Genomic DNA, 15,302 nt, shown 5'->3' with positions numbered 1-15,302 from the left:
GGCTATGGACATTGGGGAGGGGAAGCGAACCATAAGAGACTATGGACTCTGAAAAACAACCTGAGGGTTTTGAAGGGTCAGGGGTGGGAGGTTGGGGCAACCTGAGGGTTTTGAAGGGTCAGGGGTGGAAGGTTGGGGGAACAGGTGGTGGGTAATGGAGAGGGCACGTTTTGCATGGAGCACTGGGTGTTGTGCAAAAAGAACGAATACTGTTACGCTGAAAAAATAAATAAAATGAGAAAAAAAAAATCTAAAAAAAAACAAAGATTAATAGTTTGGAAAATTTTGGTTATTTAGAAAAATTTGGTTATTTAGTTATTTAGAATGATGTCTGAGGTGTCTGGTGGTAGTGGGGAAAGAAGAAACCGAAAGAAAAACGTGTGCATGTGAACTCCCAACTCCTTAAGTGTAAAACAAACCCTGGACTTGAGCATGCACCTGTTCAAAATCACAAGTGTGAATTTTGATACGTTCATCCTGACCTGAGAAGTGCCAATTTAGCATGTTCAGGATAAGAGTACAAAGATTCTCTATTTATATAATCTCCAACCTTATCCCAGTCAAGGGGTGAGTCTTAGGAAACTTTCACTTCCTGAGTCATAAATTTGCTTCTGAGGGTCATATCTCTATGCCAACCTGATGTTCAGTTCAGGCACCCCATTATTTCATGGCAATAACTTTATGTCTATAATTAAAAACTACTTCTTTAGGAAATCTGGGAGTTTAGGGGTGCCTGGGTGGCTCAGTTGGTTAAGTGTCTTTTTATTTTGGCTTGGGTCATGATATCAGGGTCATGGAATGGAGACCCACACTGGGCAGGAGGCAGGTGTCTTCATGCTCAGCAGGGAGTCTGCTTGGGAGTCTCTTTCTCCCTCTCTCTCTGCTCCTCCCTCCTCTTGTTCTGGCTCTCAAATAAATAAATAGATAATCTAAAAAAAATTAGGGAGTATAAAACAGTTATTTAAACTTAATTGGACTATTTTATAAAATTTTTCAGGAAAAGTCTATTTCATTGGGTTGAAAAGACCAACTCGAAAGCTCACCAGGTAAAGCAGTATGTGAACACGAGGGAAGGGGAGGCTGGAAGAGGGGCGGTCCCAGAGCTCGGATCACCCCATTCCTCTTCCACAGGCCCTAGTTGCTTTAGCAGAGCCCCTTTAAAAATTACTGGTCAGGAGGCACCTGGGTAGCTCAGTGGGTTAAAGCCTCTGCCTTCGGCTCAGGTCATGATCCCAGGGTCCTGGGATCGAGCCCCACATTGGGCTCTCTGCTCCGCGGGGAACCTGCTTCCTCCTCTCTCTCTGCCTGCCTCTCTGCCTAGTTGTGATTTCTCTCTGTCAAATAAATAAAATAAAATAAAAAGATTAAAAAAAAAATCAGAACAAGATTTGATTAACCTTTTTCTTTCCATCCTAGAAATCACCTCGTTGACTGTATTTAACATGTCAATGCAGGCGCAGCTATGGTTCTTACCTGAAAGTGGCCACAAAGTTCACAGTGGGCCAGCCCAAGACAAAGGATTTCAGGGCATTGGTGTTGCCTTCTCCCACTTCATCCACACAACTTGCTGTCCACATGTCACTTAGTTTTATTTTATTTTTTATCTTAAAGTTGTTGTTATATCTAAAAAGATAAAAACCAGACAGGACTTCTTGTTATTTTGTTTCTTAAATTTTATGAGAGCTTCTGTACTTGTGATAAGAGGACAGTTTCCACTAATAATGGACAAAGAGTCTTATTCATTGTTTGTAACTTCAGTGCTTACTATAGGAAACTGAAGGTCAGTTGGTTACCTTTGGCCCAAAAAGGCCTTTGAAACATTTGGTGTATTAGTCCTCATGTCTATGGGCAGCAAATGGCCATACAATGCTTCCTTTATTGTTCTATGTTGAACACTGTATTTGGCATTTACAATTATAATAAATTTTAAATTTATTGATGTTCTAAAAATTTCATTTATTATTTGTAACTTGCCTACTCCAAAAAAATTTGAGTGGCTGAACAAAAGATTAAAGTACACATTACTTATGAAAATATTTATAAAATTTTCACCTTAAGAGAGACAGATGCACTTAAAAAATATTTTCTGCAATTAATTAGAGGAATTTTCAATGTATTTCCCACTGAATGGGTATAATATTTTCTTGTCTTTACAAGCAAAGTTTAGTTTAAATTTCCTTTAAGACTTTGTTCATATCATATTCTCTTATATTCCGACTAAAATTAAAAACTATAGCAAAAAACAGACCCTAACCTAGACTGGAAAAAAGAAAGCAGAAAGTACTATACTTTAGTGTAGTTAACACACTTAATATTTACCTCCAAGGACCCAGAGGGTGATCTACTTTAAGTTGGCAATGAAATTGCTTTTTGACAATTTCTACCTAATCTCCTTTAGAACCTGATATTGAAACCACCGTTATCTCTTGACCTAAATTCACAGATTTAATGCTCACAATGGACCTGAAGGGAGTGAGTTAGAAGGTAATGGGAAAGATAAAGAGAATGCTCAGGGAAACTTGCACACTTCCTACCATTCAGAACCATTTGTGGAAACAGAAAAAGCTAACATGAAATCAAAGATACTTCATATAGCAGTAGTCCTAAACTCCTTCATGGAATATTTAAAGCCAGAACTCTTCAGAAGGATTTATAAAATGAAAAAGGATCGTGTAGGAACTACACATGAAGGATAGTTTAGATTCAAAGCTTCATTTATAACTTCCTGTAGGGCACACTTAATGTAAGTGTGATAGGAAAGAGCTTTGTGGCTCTAAAGATGTCTATGTTTCTTTTAATATTTTTCATCCTGTTGCTATGAATCTTTAGATTTTTCAAAATGAAACAGATTCAATTGAAGATAAAATCTTATTTGTATTTTTTTGTTGAAAATCTTATTTTTTGAAAGTGACTATTTAGATAACATAAAACAGAAACTACAAATCTTTTGGAAAGAAAGGTATGTTCCCATTTCTCTTTTTACACAGTTTGTGTTTCCTAATGCGGGTCTCTCTCTGTATCAGATACTTCAGATAACAGGTGGTAACTTCTCACATTTACTGCCCTGGAAAAAAGTCACTGCAATGATTCTTTCCCTAGATCAATGAAGCATCAAGATCATCCACCTCCTGATACAAGAAGTTAATCTCAAAGTATAAATAATCACTTTTCTTCTATTGGCTCATATTTACTGAGAACTTCCCATGTGCCAGTCAGACATTGTGGTAAACACTTTACAAACATTATTTAGTTTATTCCTCACTTTATGGATAAAGAAATGGAGCCATGGAGAGATACAGCTAAGCAACTTGCCAAGAGTCAAACAGCTTAGCTAGCACAGCTAGACTCCAACTTGAACAGTGTTGAATTCTGAGCTTCATGCTCTTAACTACTGTGTGTCTGTAAAAAGCACTGGATATTGTCGGTCTTGTACAGCATCTGGATGGAAGCATGTTACCATGAAGTTCCCTTCAGTTTTTCTATTTCAGCCTTTTTTTTTTTTAAGTTTTGTTTATCTGAGTAATCTCCACCCAACGCGGGGCTTGAACTCCTGACCCTGGAGATCAAGAGTTGGATGCTCTTCTGACTGAGCCGGCCAAGTGTCCCCCGTCTTACTTTTCTCTCTCTGTACCTACAAGGCTTTTTGATGAAACTATTTACTATTCAGGTGGACAGGAATCTCGCAAATACTTATGCCCACAAAGATAAATGGAGTAGCTTCAAAATACTTGAAACCAGTATTAAATAAAATTTTACACTTAGTCCTGGTATCATAGAGTGTTTCTTCATATTTTTCACACTCAACTTCTAATAGTATTAGACAATTTCTAATTTCTAATAGAAATTTAAAAGTTTGAATCTAATGTGAACTGGCTGAAAAAAAAAAACAACAACAAAATAACAACCCCAAAAGTAATTCTTTATTTCCACAATGTAGTCCCTTACTATAAATCTGTTAAGATGAGGATCTATTTCCTTATTTTCCTATGCTCCCATCATTATACTAGAAAGAATCCCAGTGAACTATTGAAATATACAGGATTCTAGGGAGATTTCCTTGCATTTGAAGACAGAGATGTTTTACTAAGTATGTTTGGAGTAGTGTATCCCACAAGTGTTTGATGGTAATTCTACTGATAATGAATAGTCACTTCCTTACAGTAAATTACAAATGGTTGCTCTATAATTACTGATAGAATATTAACTTTTCTAAATACTTTAAAGTTTTTAAACATTATCTTGAAAGATGAAAAGCCATAATTCTACTGGAAAAATAGCCTTTTATTTAGATTTCTAGTGAATATCAAAATTGGTCACAAAGGTCCCATTCAGTTGTAATACTTATTCTAATAAAGTATGGAAAAGAAGGACAATAAACTCAAAAGAATTTTAGGTAAACACTGTCAGCATTCAACGCAAATTGAGTAAGATACCTTAGCCAATAAAAGCAAATAATTAAAAACCCTTTGTACTAGTTCACTCACTGAAATCCCCTTAGTTTCACTAAGTAAATATGGGACAGCTGGTAATTTGTTATCCCACTTGAATTTATTTCTATGCCATCAACCTATAGACTGAAAGCAGTTTCTAAATGGATCCTGAAGGTGAGCCAAAGAAATATTGAACTTAGTGCAGTGAATCTCTTCACTAAGTACATGATCAAGCTCTCACATCATTTCAACAAATTAATGATCAAAGGTACAACCCAATCCTCCATCAAAGGTTGAGAAGTGGCAGGGAAGACATTACAGGGGACTAGTTCTCCTAAAACATGTTTAAAGCTTTGCCTGATTTTGAGTTTCATTCCATCGTGGTTGGAAAAGATGGTAAGATTTCAATCTTACTGATGTTGTTAAAACTTAAGATATCACCTCACACTGTCAGAATGGTTGTTATTAAAAAAAGAACCCCCCAAACAGAGCAAACAAACAAAAAAGCCAAAAAGACAACCAGTATTGGTAAGGACATGGAGAAATTGGAGCCCTTGCACACTGTTAGTGGGAATGTAAAATGGATAAGCCACTAGGACAACAATCTGGAGGTTTCTCAAAAAATTAAAAACAGAGGGACGTCTGGGTGGCTCAGTCATTGAGCGTCTGCCTTGACTTGGGTCATGATCCCAGTGTCCTGGATCAAGCCCTGCATCAGGCTTCCTGCTAAGCCCTGCATCAGGCTTCCTGCCTGCTTCTCTTTCTCCCACTTTCCATGCTTGTGTTCCCTCTCTTGCTGTGTCTCTCTCTGCCAAATGAATAAATAAAATCTTTTAAAAAATTAAGAACAGAAATATTGTATGATCCAGAAATCCCACTTCTGGGTATTTATTAAAGAACTGAAATACTAGGCACATCTGGGTGGCTCAGTGGGTTAAAGCCTCTGCCTTCAGCTCAGGTCATGATCCCAGGGTCCTGGGATTGAGCCCCGCATCAGGCTCTCTGCTCAGCAAGGAGCCTGCTTCCCTTTCTCTCTCTGCTTGCCTCTCTGCCTACTTGTGATCTCTGTCAAATAAATAAATAAACAAATCTTTTAAAAATTTTGAAAAAAAAAAGAACTGAAATACTGTTTCTTAATAGTTAAGTACTTTTACTCATTGCGTAAGAGAGACTATACTGTTATAAAAGAAAACAAAAACTTTCTGTGGAGGAATTTTCTGTGAAATCCATTGGAAAAGGGGTAACAGAGAGAGCAGATTTTGAAGTAAGATGAACCTATGTTCAAATGTGGGCTCAACTAATGACTACCTTTGGGATCTTAGTGAAGTAATTTAACTTCTCTGAGTATCAATTTCTTCTGTAACAAGAGAAAAATAATATTTGCCTGACAGAACAGCTATGCAGGTTAGTCTCTAGAAAAATACCCAACATACAGTAAGATCCAAATAACTGTGAGGTCTTTACCGTTATTCACTCCACACATACTAAATATACTGCTTTGCAAAATTAGAAGTTAGCTGTGGCCATGTCTTATTTATGGCATGGTATAACTTATGTGTGAGAGTGAAGATAGCAGAAAAAAGTATTTACTATTCTCTAGTGACTAAAAATCTCTTTAATTACTGGATTTATTAAAATACTCTTATCTTCTACTGGGCTTGATAAACAATGAGAGTTGGGGGGACGGAGCAAGGAGCAACCACCATGTTCTAGGTAGAGAGTTAAATGCACAGGCATTTAGTACTGAGTGGAAAGTAAATTCTTTTGGTTACCTCTCAACAGTATTCCAAATATGTGTGTCTCCTTCACTGAACTGCCACTTCCCCAGATAAAGCCCTCATTGTTTTTCATTGGGACTATTCTACCCTCCTGCCCAGTCTCCTTGCTTCTCTACTCTTGCCTGCCCTCTAATCCATTACCTCTCAGAGCCAGAAACAAGATCTTAAAAATATGAACTGCATTATAGTACTCCCTAATTAAAACCCTTTGAATAGAATCCCAACCACTTAACATAGCCTTTGCTGTACTTGGCCTCCAAGACAGCCCCCAGCGATCCCTGCTTCCTGATATTCGCACTCTTGCATAGTTGCTTCCTTACTGCACTAAGGCTGGTCCGTGTGGCCAATAGCATATGTCAGAAATGATGGTATGCCACCTCTAAAATTAGGTTACGAAGGGCTGTGGCTTCTATCTGGGGTGTTCTCTCGCCTGCCTACGCTCTATCTCATACTCTTGGATCTTCCACTTCAGAGGAAGCAATCCCATGTTATGAGCAGCCCTGGGAAGACACCCACATGGGGAGGAACCACAAGGTCTGGCCAACAGCCAGGGAGGAATGGAGGCCTGCCAGCGTCCACACGAGTAAGCAGAGAGGTGGATTCGCCAGCATCAGTCAAGCTGTAAGATGATTACAACCCGGTCAACAGCTTGACTGCAGCCTCACGAGGAGTCAGAACCAAGACAAAGCCACTCCTCAGCCTGATATTCCTCAGTATGGATGCGTGTTCCGGTGTATGAGATGTTTGTTGTTATAAATCGCGGTTTTGGGGTAATTTGTTACATGGGAATAGATTACACAGCTGACAAGGTCCTGGTAACCTGATCCTTGTCTATTTCTCCAACCTCAATTCATATTCCTCTCCTGCTCATTATGCTCCAGTTACAGAAGCTTTCCTTTAGCTCCTACAGAGAACCAAGCTTTCCCACCACCTTTGGGTCTGCTCTTCCCTCTGCCTAGAATGCTTATCCTCCTAATATCTGAATGGCTGGTTGCTTTTCAGTCTTCAATGATTTTTTCCCCTCAACTATGGCTACCTAACATATATCCCATATTTTATTTCACCCTGCCCCCAATTTTCTTCATAGCACTAATCACAATCTGTAATTTCTCCCACACATTAAAATAAAGAGGCCAAAAAAGCAGGGACCATGCCCATCACATCCTGTACTGTATCCCCTGTATGTATTCAGAACATGGCAAGAGTGGGACCTAAATGAACATTATTGAATGAAAAAACAACTGAAACTTTTTTTTTTTGCAAAAATAAAACAAAACAAAACTATTAAACTCACTTCAGATATTAGTTATGGTAACAGAGGCCAGACATTCTTTGCAGTAAGCACTGAGCAGAAAGGTTATCTTTGTTAGTGGGAATGCAATTTTATAAACTGGGTGAGGGTTTATAGTATACTTACTTGATTTTGGCCACAACAAACAGATCATTGAACAGGAAAAGATGCCGCTCCTGCCTCTGCAGGCCTCTTTTGAGTTCTACCCGGCCATCAATTAGCAGAGTCCTACTGGAGCACACAAATGAGGACAGAAATGTACATGTATCCACGCTGGCAGAAGGACTTTCCCTGTAACAGATCAAACACCACAGATTTTTAGTCAAATGATCAAATATAGGGTCGAGTTCTATAAAATTGTAGCTTCCAGTTGGCCAAGAAATAGAAAGCTCTCTGTATCTTTTTTAATGCAATGGCATAGTTTCCTAATTGGTACCTCCGTCTTTCTCTACACAGTGGTCTTTAACATCTCATTATGAAATTTTCAAACACAGAACCAAGTTGTAAGTTTTATAATAAACACATGTATACCCCAACCTGGATTTTACCATTAAAATTTCACTGCACTCGCTTTATCATATATCTATCCAAATATCTGTCCTTCTGTCTATTCAATAATCCATTCCATTTTTGGCATTTCAGTGTAAACTGTATACAGCAGTTCATTCCTCCTTAAATACTTTGGCATGGACATCATTAACTAAAGTTCAATATTTGCATGCTCGCTTCGGCAGCACATATACTAAAGTTCAATATTTGCTTATAATTTTAAAAAATGAGTGTACAATGAAATGCAGAAATCTTAGGTGATGTTCACTGAGTTTTAACAAATACTTACCTGCATAGTCTAAAACTTTATCAAGCTAGGAACATTATCATCACACCAAAGTACTTCCTCTTGTCCCTTCTCAGTTGTGTGTTTTAGCTGAAGATGGCTTCTATTAGCCTCTGGGTTGTTTACTTCATCATCACTGGCTGAGATCATCAGTTCAAAAGTATACTGGCCCCAAACTTTTACTCTCCCGATTATTTAGAAAAATAGCTGAGCAGATTTTTAGCCATGTGTAGCTAGACTGCTTTGCATATGCCCCATACTATATCCGATCTCTGCTAGCCTCGATAAGATAGAGCCTAGTGATGATAAGACTCCTAGCACTGCTGCCCATCAGAGTTCTCCAACCCAGAGATTCCCCCCGGTGCTACTGAACCCTATCCTCTAGACCTATGAGCTCCAGGGACATCCTCTCTAATCCTTCTCACCCCAGGAGTTCCCTTGCTCTCTTCCCCTTCTGGACGGTGGTCCTTTGACCACAAGCCTCAAGATGGTTTCGTGCCATGAGGGACTTCCTTTCTCCTGCAACCCTGCCCAATGATGTCTTTTTCCTTGTTCAAACCCTAAATCTCTCAATATTCCTTACAATAGTCAGTCCCCACCCCATCATCCTTAAGGCAACCACTATTCTGACTTTTTTGCGACTGAAGCCTAGTTTTGCCTGTTCTACAATTTCACATAAATGGAGCTGCCATATGTATTTCTTTGTGGAAGCTATTTTTCAGTCAGCATTTATCAGTAATCCATTCCTTTATGTTGCTGAATAGTATTCCACTACATAAATATATCAAACTTGATATATTTATCAAATGTTTATTCATTCTCCTACCGATGGACCTGGGCTCTTTCTAGTTTTTAGCTATTATGAATAAAACAACTACTAAATATTGTACTGGTCTTTTTGTGACCTATGTTTTAACTTCTCTTGAATAAATATCTAAGAATGGAACTGTTGGGTCACAGAGTAGGTAGATGTTTAATTAAAAAAAAAAACAAAAAACAAAAAACCCTGCCAGTTAGTTTTCCAAAGTGGTTGTACCAATTTTTATTCCCAACAATATCACGGGAGAGTGCCAGTTGCTCCATAACCTTGTCAACACTTGGTATTGTCAGTCTTTTAAATTTTGACCATTCCCATGGATATATGGTAACATCTCATTATGATTTTAATTTACACTTCTCTGATGACTAATGTTGAACATTCATGTTCTCTTTGGTCGTTTGTATATCTTCATTTCTGAATCATCTTAAAATCTTTTGCCTATGTAGAACAACTGGGTTATATATATTTTTATATGTATCTTGCTGAAGTTTGAGAACCATTGCTGTCCAAGACTCTATAACATCTTCTGGTCTAACATTCTAAAAAGTCTCCAACTCTGTATTCGAAGTGAGTGGGAGTAGCATGTATTTCTACTTCAGGTAAGGTGAACTTCTGAGAGCTGTTCTATCACTTCCTGTAGTTTTAGGCAATAGTTACCTTTCCGAGGAAGTGAATTCCATTATGCTCACTAATTACTAGTTAAGCACATACTATGTGTAATTTAAAGAGATGTATAAGTTAGGAACAAAGACAGTAAACTGGAGTCCTTTGAAAGAAAAGGGAGTTTCTCTGTTTAATACTGCATATTAAAAGTAGGCAGTGAGAAAAGGCCCATCATAGAGAAAAATCATTTCTATTTCAAATTCTTTGGGGATGGGCAGTGAGAGGAGGCAAAATGGCATCTTCTTTATGTAGTGATTTTCAAATTTATAGAAAAAAAGAATGAAATTTCACTTGCTGTTATGAAAATTGAGCAAGGACAAGGCTAGCAAGCAATGAGTAGATGAAGGAATGGTTAACACAGAAAGCATTTTACACAGCTTTCGTTTCTCCATCTCCAGACAGAAAAGCTTTTGCAAAGAGAAAAGTCATCTTTTGCATTTTAGTTTTAGGTTCATTAAATAACTGCTTTTTAATTATAATTATAAACCATCAGATAGGGGCAGCTGGGTGGCTTAGTCAGTTAAGTGTCTGCCTTGAGCTCAGGTCATGATCTCAGGGTCCTGGAATCAAGTCCTGCATTATGCTCCCTGCTAAGTGGGGAGTCTGCTCCTCCCTTTGCCTCTGCCACTCCCTCTGCTTGTGCTCTCTCTCTCTCACACACACACCCTCTCTCTCAAATAAATTTTTTTTTAAATAAACCATCAGAGAACAGTATGGCTTAAAATACGGATCCTCAAACTATTACTCAAAGGTTGCAATGGTGAGTAGTTCAGGTTTTGTGGGCCATCTGGTCTCTGCTGTCAACTACTCAGCTCTGCTACTGTGTCTCAAAATCAGCCACAGACCATACCTAAATGAACAGGTATGGCTGTGAGCCAGTCAAACTTTATTTGCAAAAACAGGCTGCTTGTCTGGGCCATAGTTTGATAACCCATGGTTTAAACAATAGTTCTAAATCATTTAAATGCTCATAAATAAAAGCTAATCTGAAACAATTAGGGAATTAGAATTTTTTGTTTGTTTGGGGCTAGTGTAGGCCAAAATTTAATTAAGTTATTGTTTAAAAAAGATGTTTTGCATTTTAAAACAACTCCAAAGGATTTTCATACATAATAACTCATTTTCCACCTCACAATAATATTTTCAAATAAGATTTGATGGTGGTGTGGGGAAGAATCCACAATGAAGTTAAAATATTTCTTTTTCAGTGTGGATTTATCAATGTACAAGTCTACAGTCTGTCATTTTGAAGATCCACATACAATATGGCAAGAGACACTTCACGACTTTAGCAAGCTAAGCACTGGTTAAAGAAAAAAAAATACAACCAACATTTATGCAGTAGTCTGGAGTAAAGATAAACATCTCAGGACTCACATAATTTAAAATGAAAAAAATCTGTCCTAGAAGGAAACAAAAGTACAAATAACCTTTGTGTTTTTAAAACTACAATCTTAATCAGTGTTTCCTACTTAAAAATGTATTTCTCAATTATGTGACTCTGAAGTGTTTATTTTTATTCTGAGTGTAATGTAGATGTGTTTATTTTAGTCTTTTAGAGTATAGAAATGCGGAGAAGGGCAAGATTGTAACCTTCTATTTAGCCTCTTAATATAGCCTGATTAGCATTTACAAGTTATAATTAACAGAGCTCTAAAACGATCTAACAAATACAAGCTGAGTCTAAGTATTAACCTGCTGCCAGCTTCTTATATATTAACATTCCATTTTCAAATAGGTTTGTGAAGCCATTTCTAAAAGGCAAAAAGGAATTTTAGAAACTTAGTAATTTTTTACTAAAATTAGATAATAGCTTTCATGAAACTTGGCCACAGTAATACCTCTTAATATTTATTACTAAGTCTCACTTAGTAACTGACATAGACACTGTAAAAGCGAGTTTACTTTTAGGTACGGTTTTAGAGGTGGTGTTCCCTCATTTTAAATCACAGAAGAAACTAAAATTCAGAAAACATTTTGAAAAATTCTTCGTTTATAAGTGATAACTAATGACTAATTATGATGGCAAATACTAGGTAGGATCTTGATAAGCTCAAAGTCTAGAACGTGGTCCCCACTCATCCCAAACGTCATCTCTTCCATAAAATTTTTCTTTCAATTAAACTCTGATTGGTATCTCTTATCTGATATCTAGCACTTAGATCCTGCCTGGTACCTCTGAAATATTCTAATTCAACATGTATTGAGTCTATAATAATAAATTAATTCTTTGCGATAGTGATAAGGGTTACCTTTGATGTGTGCCTGCCATGTGCCAGGTGCTGGAGACAGTCGTGGTCCTTAGTGTCAAGAAGTTAGTGTGACAGGTGTATCAGTCAAGTAACACGATGACAAACAAGTGAGTTAAGGGCACTAGGAGAACTTCAGAGGACTGGGGGCACAGAGAGGGCAACAGTAGGAGACCATATCTGTGACTGGGTTGGGTAGAATAGCTTCTTGGAGGAATCAAAGTCTTAAAGGTTGGGCTGATCACTGAAGACTGAGGGCAGTCTGAGTAGGAAGAAGAGCACAGCGAACATGCCTGGTGTGCTGCAGCAAGGGGGGGGGTTCAGAAAGACTGGAGGGACAAAGGCCTTTGCAGGGGAGCAGCACATGAGGAAGGGGCCATATTAGGGCTGTTTTTCCCATCACATTCAGACTTTATGTGAAAGCACTAACAGATTTTAAGCAAGACAGGGTGTTTTGTAGTTTGGTGAAGAAAACAGATGAGGGTTGGGGCGCCTGGGTGGCTCAGTGGGTTAAGCCGCTGCCTTCGGCTCGGGTCATGATCTCAGGGTCCTGGGATCGAGTCCCGCATCAGGCTCTCCGCTCAGCGGGGAGCCTGCTTCCCTCTCTCTCTGCCTGCCTCTCTGTCTACTTGTGATCTCTCTCTGTCAAATAAATAAATAAAAAATAAAAAAAAATCTTAAAGAAAACAGATGAGGGCAAGCTTAGAGGAAAAGAGACCTTTAGGAATTTACTGTAATAATCTTAGGCAAGAAAGGTCACGAACCTGAGTTGGCAGTGAGAAAAGGACATAAGATACAGGGAAAAAAAGTATCAAAGAGATAGTAAAAATACAAACTGTGAAAATTTGCAAACTGATTAGTTATGGGGATGAGATAAGAGATAGAACTAAGAAGGATAAAAACTCAGGGTCCAGCCTTTATTTATTTACTTTTATGTTTCAACCAACACATATCTGCTAAGCATCTGTATGTGTCGGCGAGGAATAGTGCTAAAATGGTGAAGACATGGGGTAAGCAACTTAGATTTATCCTCTACTCTTGTGAAACTCTGAGTCCAGCTCTACCGTCAGCTACGGTCTTGACATCACCCACCATTTTTGCTCCATTTGTAGCAGAGGTTGCAAACCACAGGCCACAATCATTTTATTGGGCCCACCCAGAGGTTTCAGAAACATTTGGTTTTGAATATCCAATTCACCACATTTCCCCTCTTACCATTTTTTTTTTTTTCTGTTTACTGCCCCTCCCAGGGACCTGAAAGAATTTAAAGTCTGTGATTCAAACCTTAGTGTTACTGTCTTCTAATTTTTTTAGTATCATTATAAAATATACACAAAATAAAATTTGCCACTTGAACAATTCTAAAATGTGTAATTCAGTGGTATTTAGTACACAGTGTTGTGCAATCATCACCACTGTCTAGTTCCCAATAGTCTCACCATCCCTAAGGGAATACCTGTACCTGTTAAGCAGGTACTACCTGTTCCCCACTCTCCCCAGTCCCTGGCAGCGACAAACTTCTTCCTGTCTCTATGGATTCACCTATTCCAGATATTTCAGATCCCATCATATGTGGCCTTTTGTGTCTGGTTCTTTCACTTGGCACGTTTTTGTAGTATCTATCAGAAATTCATTCCTTTTCATTGCTGAATAATAGTCTATTGTTTGGATGGACCACATTTGTTGATCCATTCATTAGTTGATGGTCATTTGGGCTTTTCCACCTTATGACTCTTGTGAATGGTGATGCTTTAAAAATTCATGTACATATTTTATTTGAACATCTTTTTTTAAAGAAGTATATACTGAGGAATGGAATTTCTGGATCATACAGTAATTTTATGTTTAAGTTAATAAGAAACTGCCAAACTCTTTTCCACAGTGGCTATATGATTACACATTCCCATCAGCAATGTATGAGGGCCCATACTTTTGACTCTTCTCTCTTTGGTCTCCACATATAAACACATTTTATCTTTTAAGGATATTCAAAATTAAAAAATAAAATCTCCTTGAGTCTAGACACTCTCAACCTCTCCTATGGTTTGTAATGAATTCCTGACTGGACTCTACTTCCTTGCGCTCCCTTCTTCAATCTGTACGACTCACTTCTTACTTCTATATCATCAATCTGCCTTATGCACATGGTCAGTGATCCGGCATGTACACTGTCTAAAGAGTCAGCCCAACTTATTAACCTAGCTTTCAAGTTCTAACACCTGTTTTAACCTAACTGGTTAATGAAATCTCAGATTGGACCTCTCCATATTACCTGTGTAAAGGTAAAACTTGTGAGTCTTAAGAGAATTAGTTCAGGAGTCATTTAGAACAAAAAGAGAGGACTACTGAGAAGAAACCCAAAGCCCACTAACAACATCAAAATTTTATCTTATTTAGCAATAAAATTTTGTCAATTAAAAAAAAAAAAAAATTTTGTCAATTAGATATTCATCTCCGTCAACACTAAAAACACATTTTTCAGAAAATCTAGTCTAAAGCAATTATCTATCTTATTGACAGGATAAAACATGGAAGGCATGTTACTACATTTCAACAGTTTTTATTCAGAAAAAATTACATTCAAATGACTGAAGAAAATCTGTATTTTCTTCATACATCACGTTATCATGTGATGTGGCTGTACGTAATTTGTGCTACCGTGTCCACCCAAATCCACATCCATGCTGCACTCCTAATAGGAGCAATAGTAGCTCCTATTACACAGTCTGAACCCTGACTTTGTTGTAGACCAGAGCCTAGTGATGATGTGGATAATCAAGATCAAAGTGAACAAAGCCAGGATAAGGGGTTGTAGAGTACACAGAAAAATGGTTGGATAAACAGTGTGAGCAAAGCCTTAAAGCAAGAAATAAAAAAAGGAGAACTTTTAAATTATCAAAATTCTGATCAGAACAGGCAGCACAAGTGATATAATGAGACCAACAATCTTATGCCAACAATGCTAATATTTAAAGAACCAGGAAAACATAAACATTACAAAAGCAAAGACACAATAGCAATACGGAAGGAGAGAGTGAAGGACAGGGAAGGACACTGACAAACACTTACACTAACAACACACAATCATACACAAAGAGATATTACTTCCAAAAAAGGGACCAAACTACATAACTTCTTTATGGCCGTGACACAGAAGTTGCTCAGCAATGGCTATTAGGAATTCACTTAGTACAAAGCACTTGAGAAGACATTACAAGAAGAAAGGGGAGAACAAG

General features: G+C 37.8%; 1 protein-coding gene across 2 annotated transcripts in view; it reads right to left on the bottom strand.

Moving 5' to 3' along the window:
* Positions 1 to 15,302, bottom strand: part of ARHGAP20 (Rho GTPase activating protein 20) — a 133,240-nt gene that overhangs the window by 42,353 nt on the left and 75,585 nt on the right. For both annotated transcript variants that reach the window (XM_046017503.1, XM_046017504.1), the window contains exons 3-4: positions 7,626 to 7,790; positions 1,474 to 1,623 (exon numbers count right to left, since the gene is read on the bottom strand). In XM_046017503.1, coding sequence (XP_045873459.1) covers positions 1,474 to 1,623; positions 7,626 to 7,790 — 315 coding nt within the window. The remainder of the gene's footprint in view (positions 1 to 1,473; positions 1,624 to 7,625; positions 7,791 to 15,302) is intronic.

The sequence above is a fragment of the Meles meles genome, chromosome 8 (genome assembly GCF_922984935.1).
Source record: "Meles meles chromosome 8, mMelMel3.1 paternal haplotype, whole genome shotgun sequence".
Taxonomy (NCBI): domain Eukaryota; kingdom Metazoa; phylum Chordata; class Mammalia; order Carnivora; family Mustelidae; genus Meles; species Meles meles.
The sequence above is the reverse complement of the archived record's forward strand: the minus strand, read 5'-3'. Positions and strand labels throughout refer to the sequence as shown.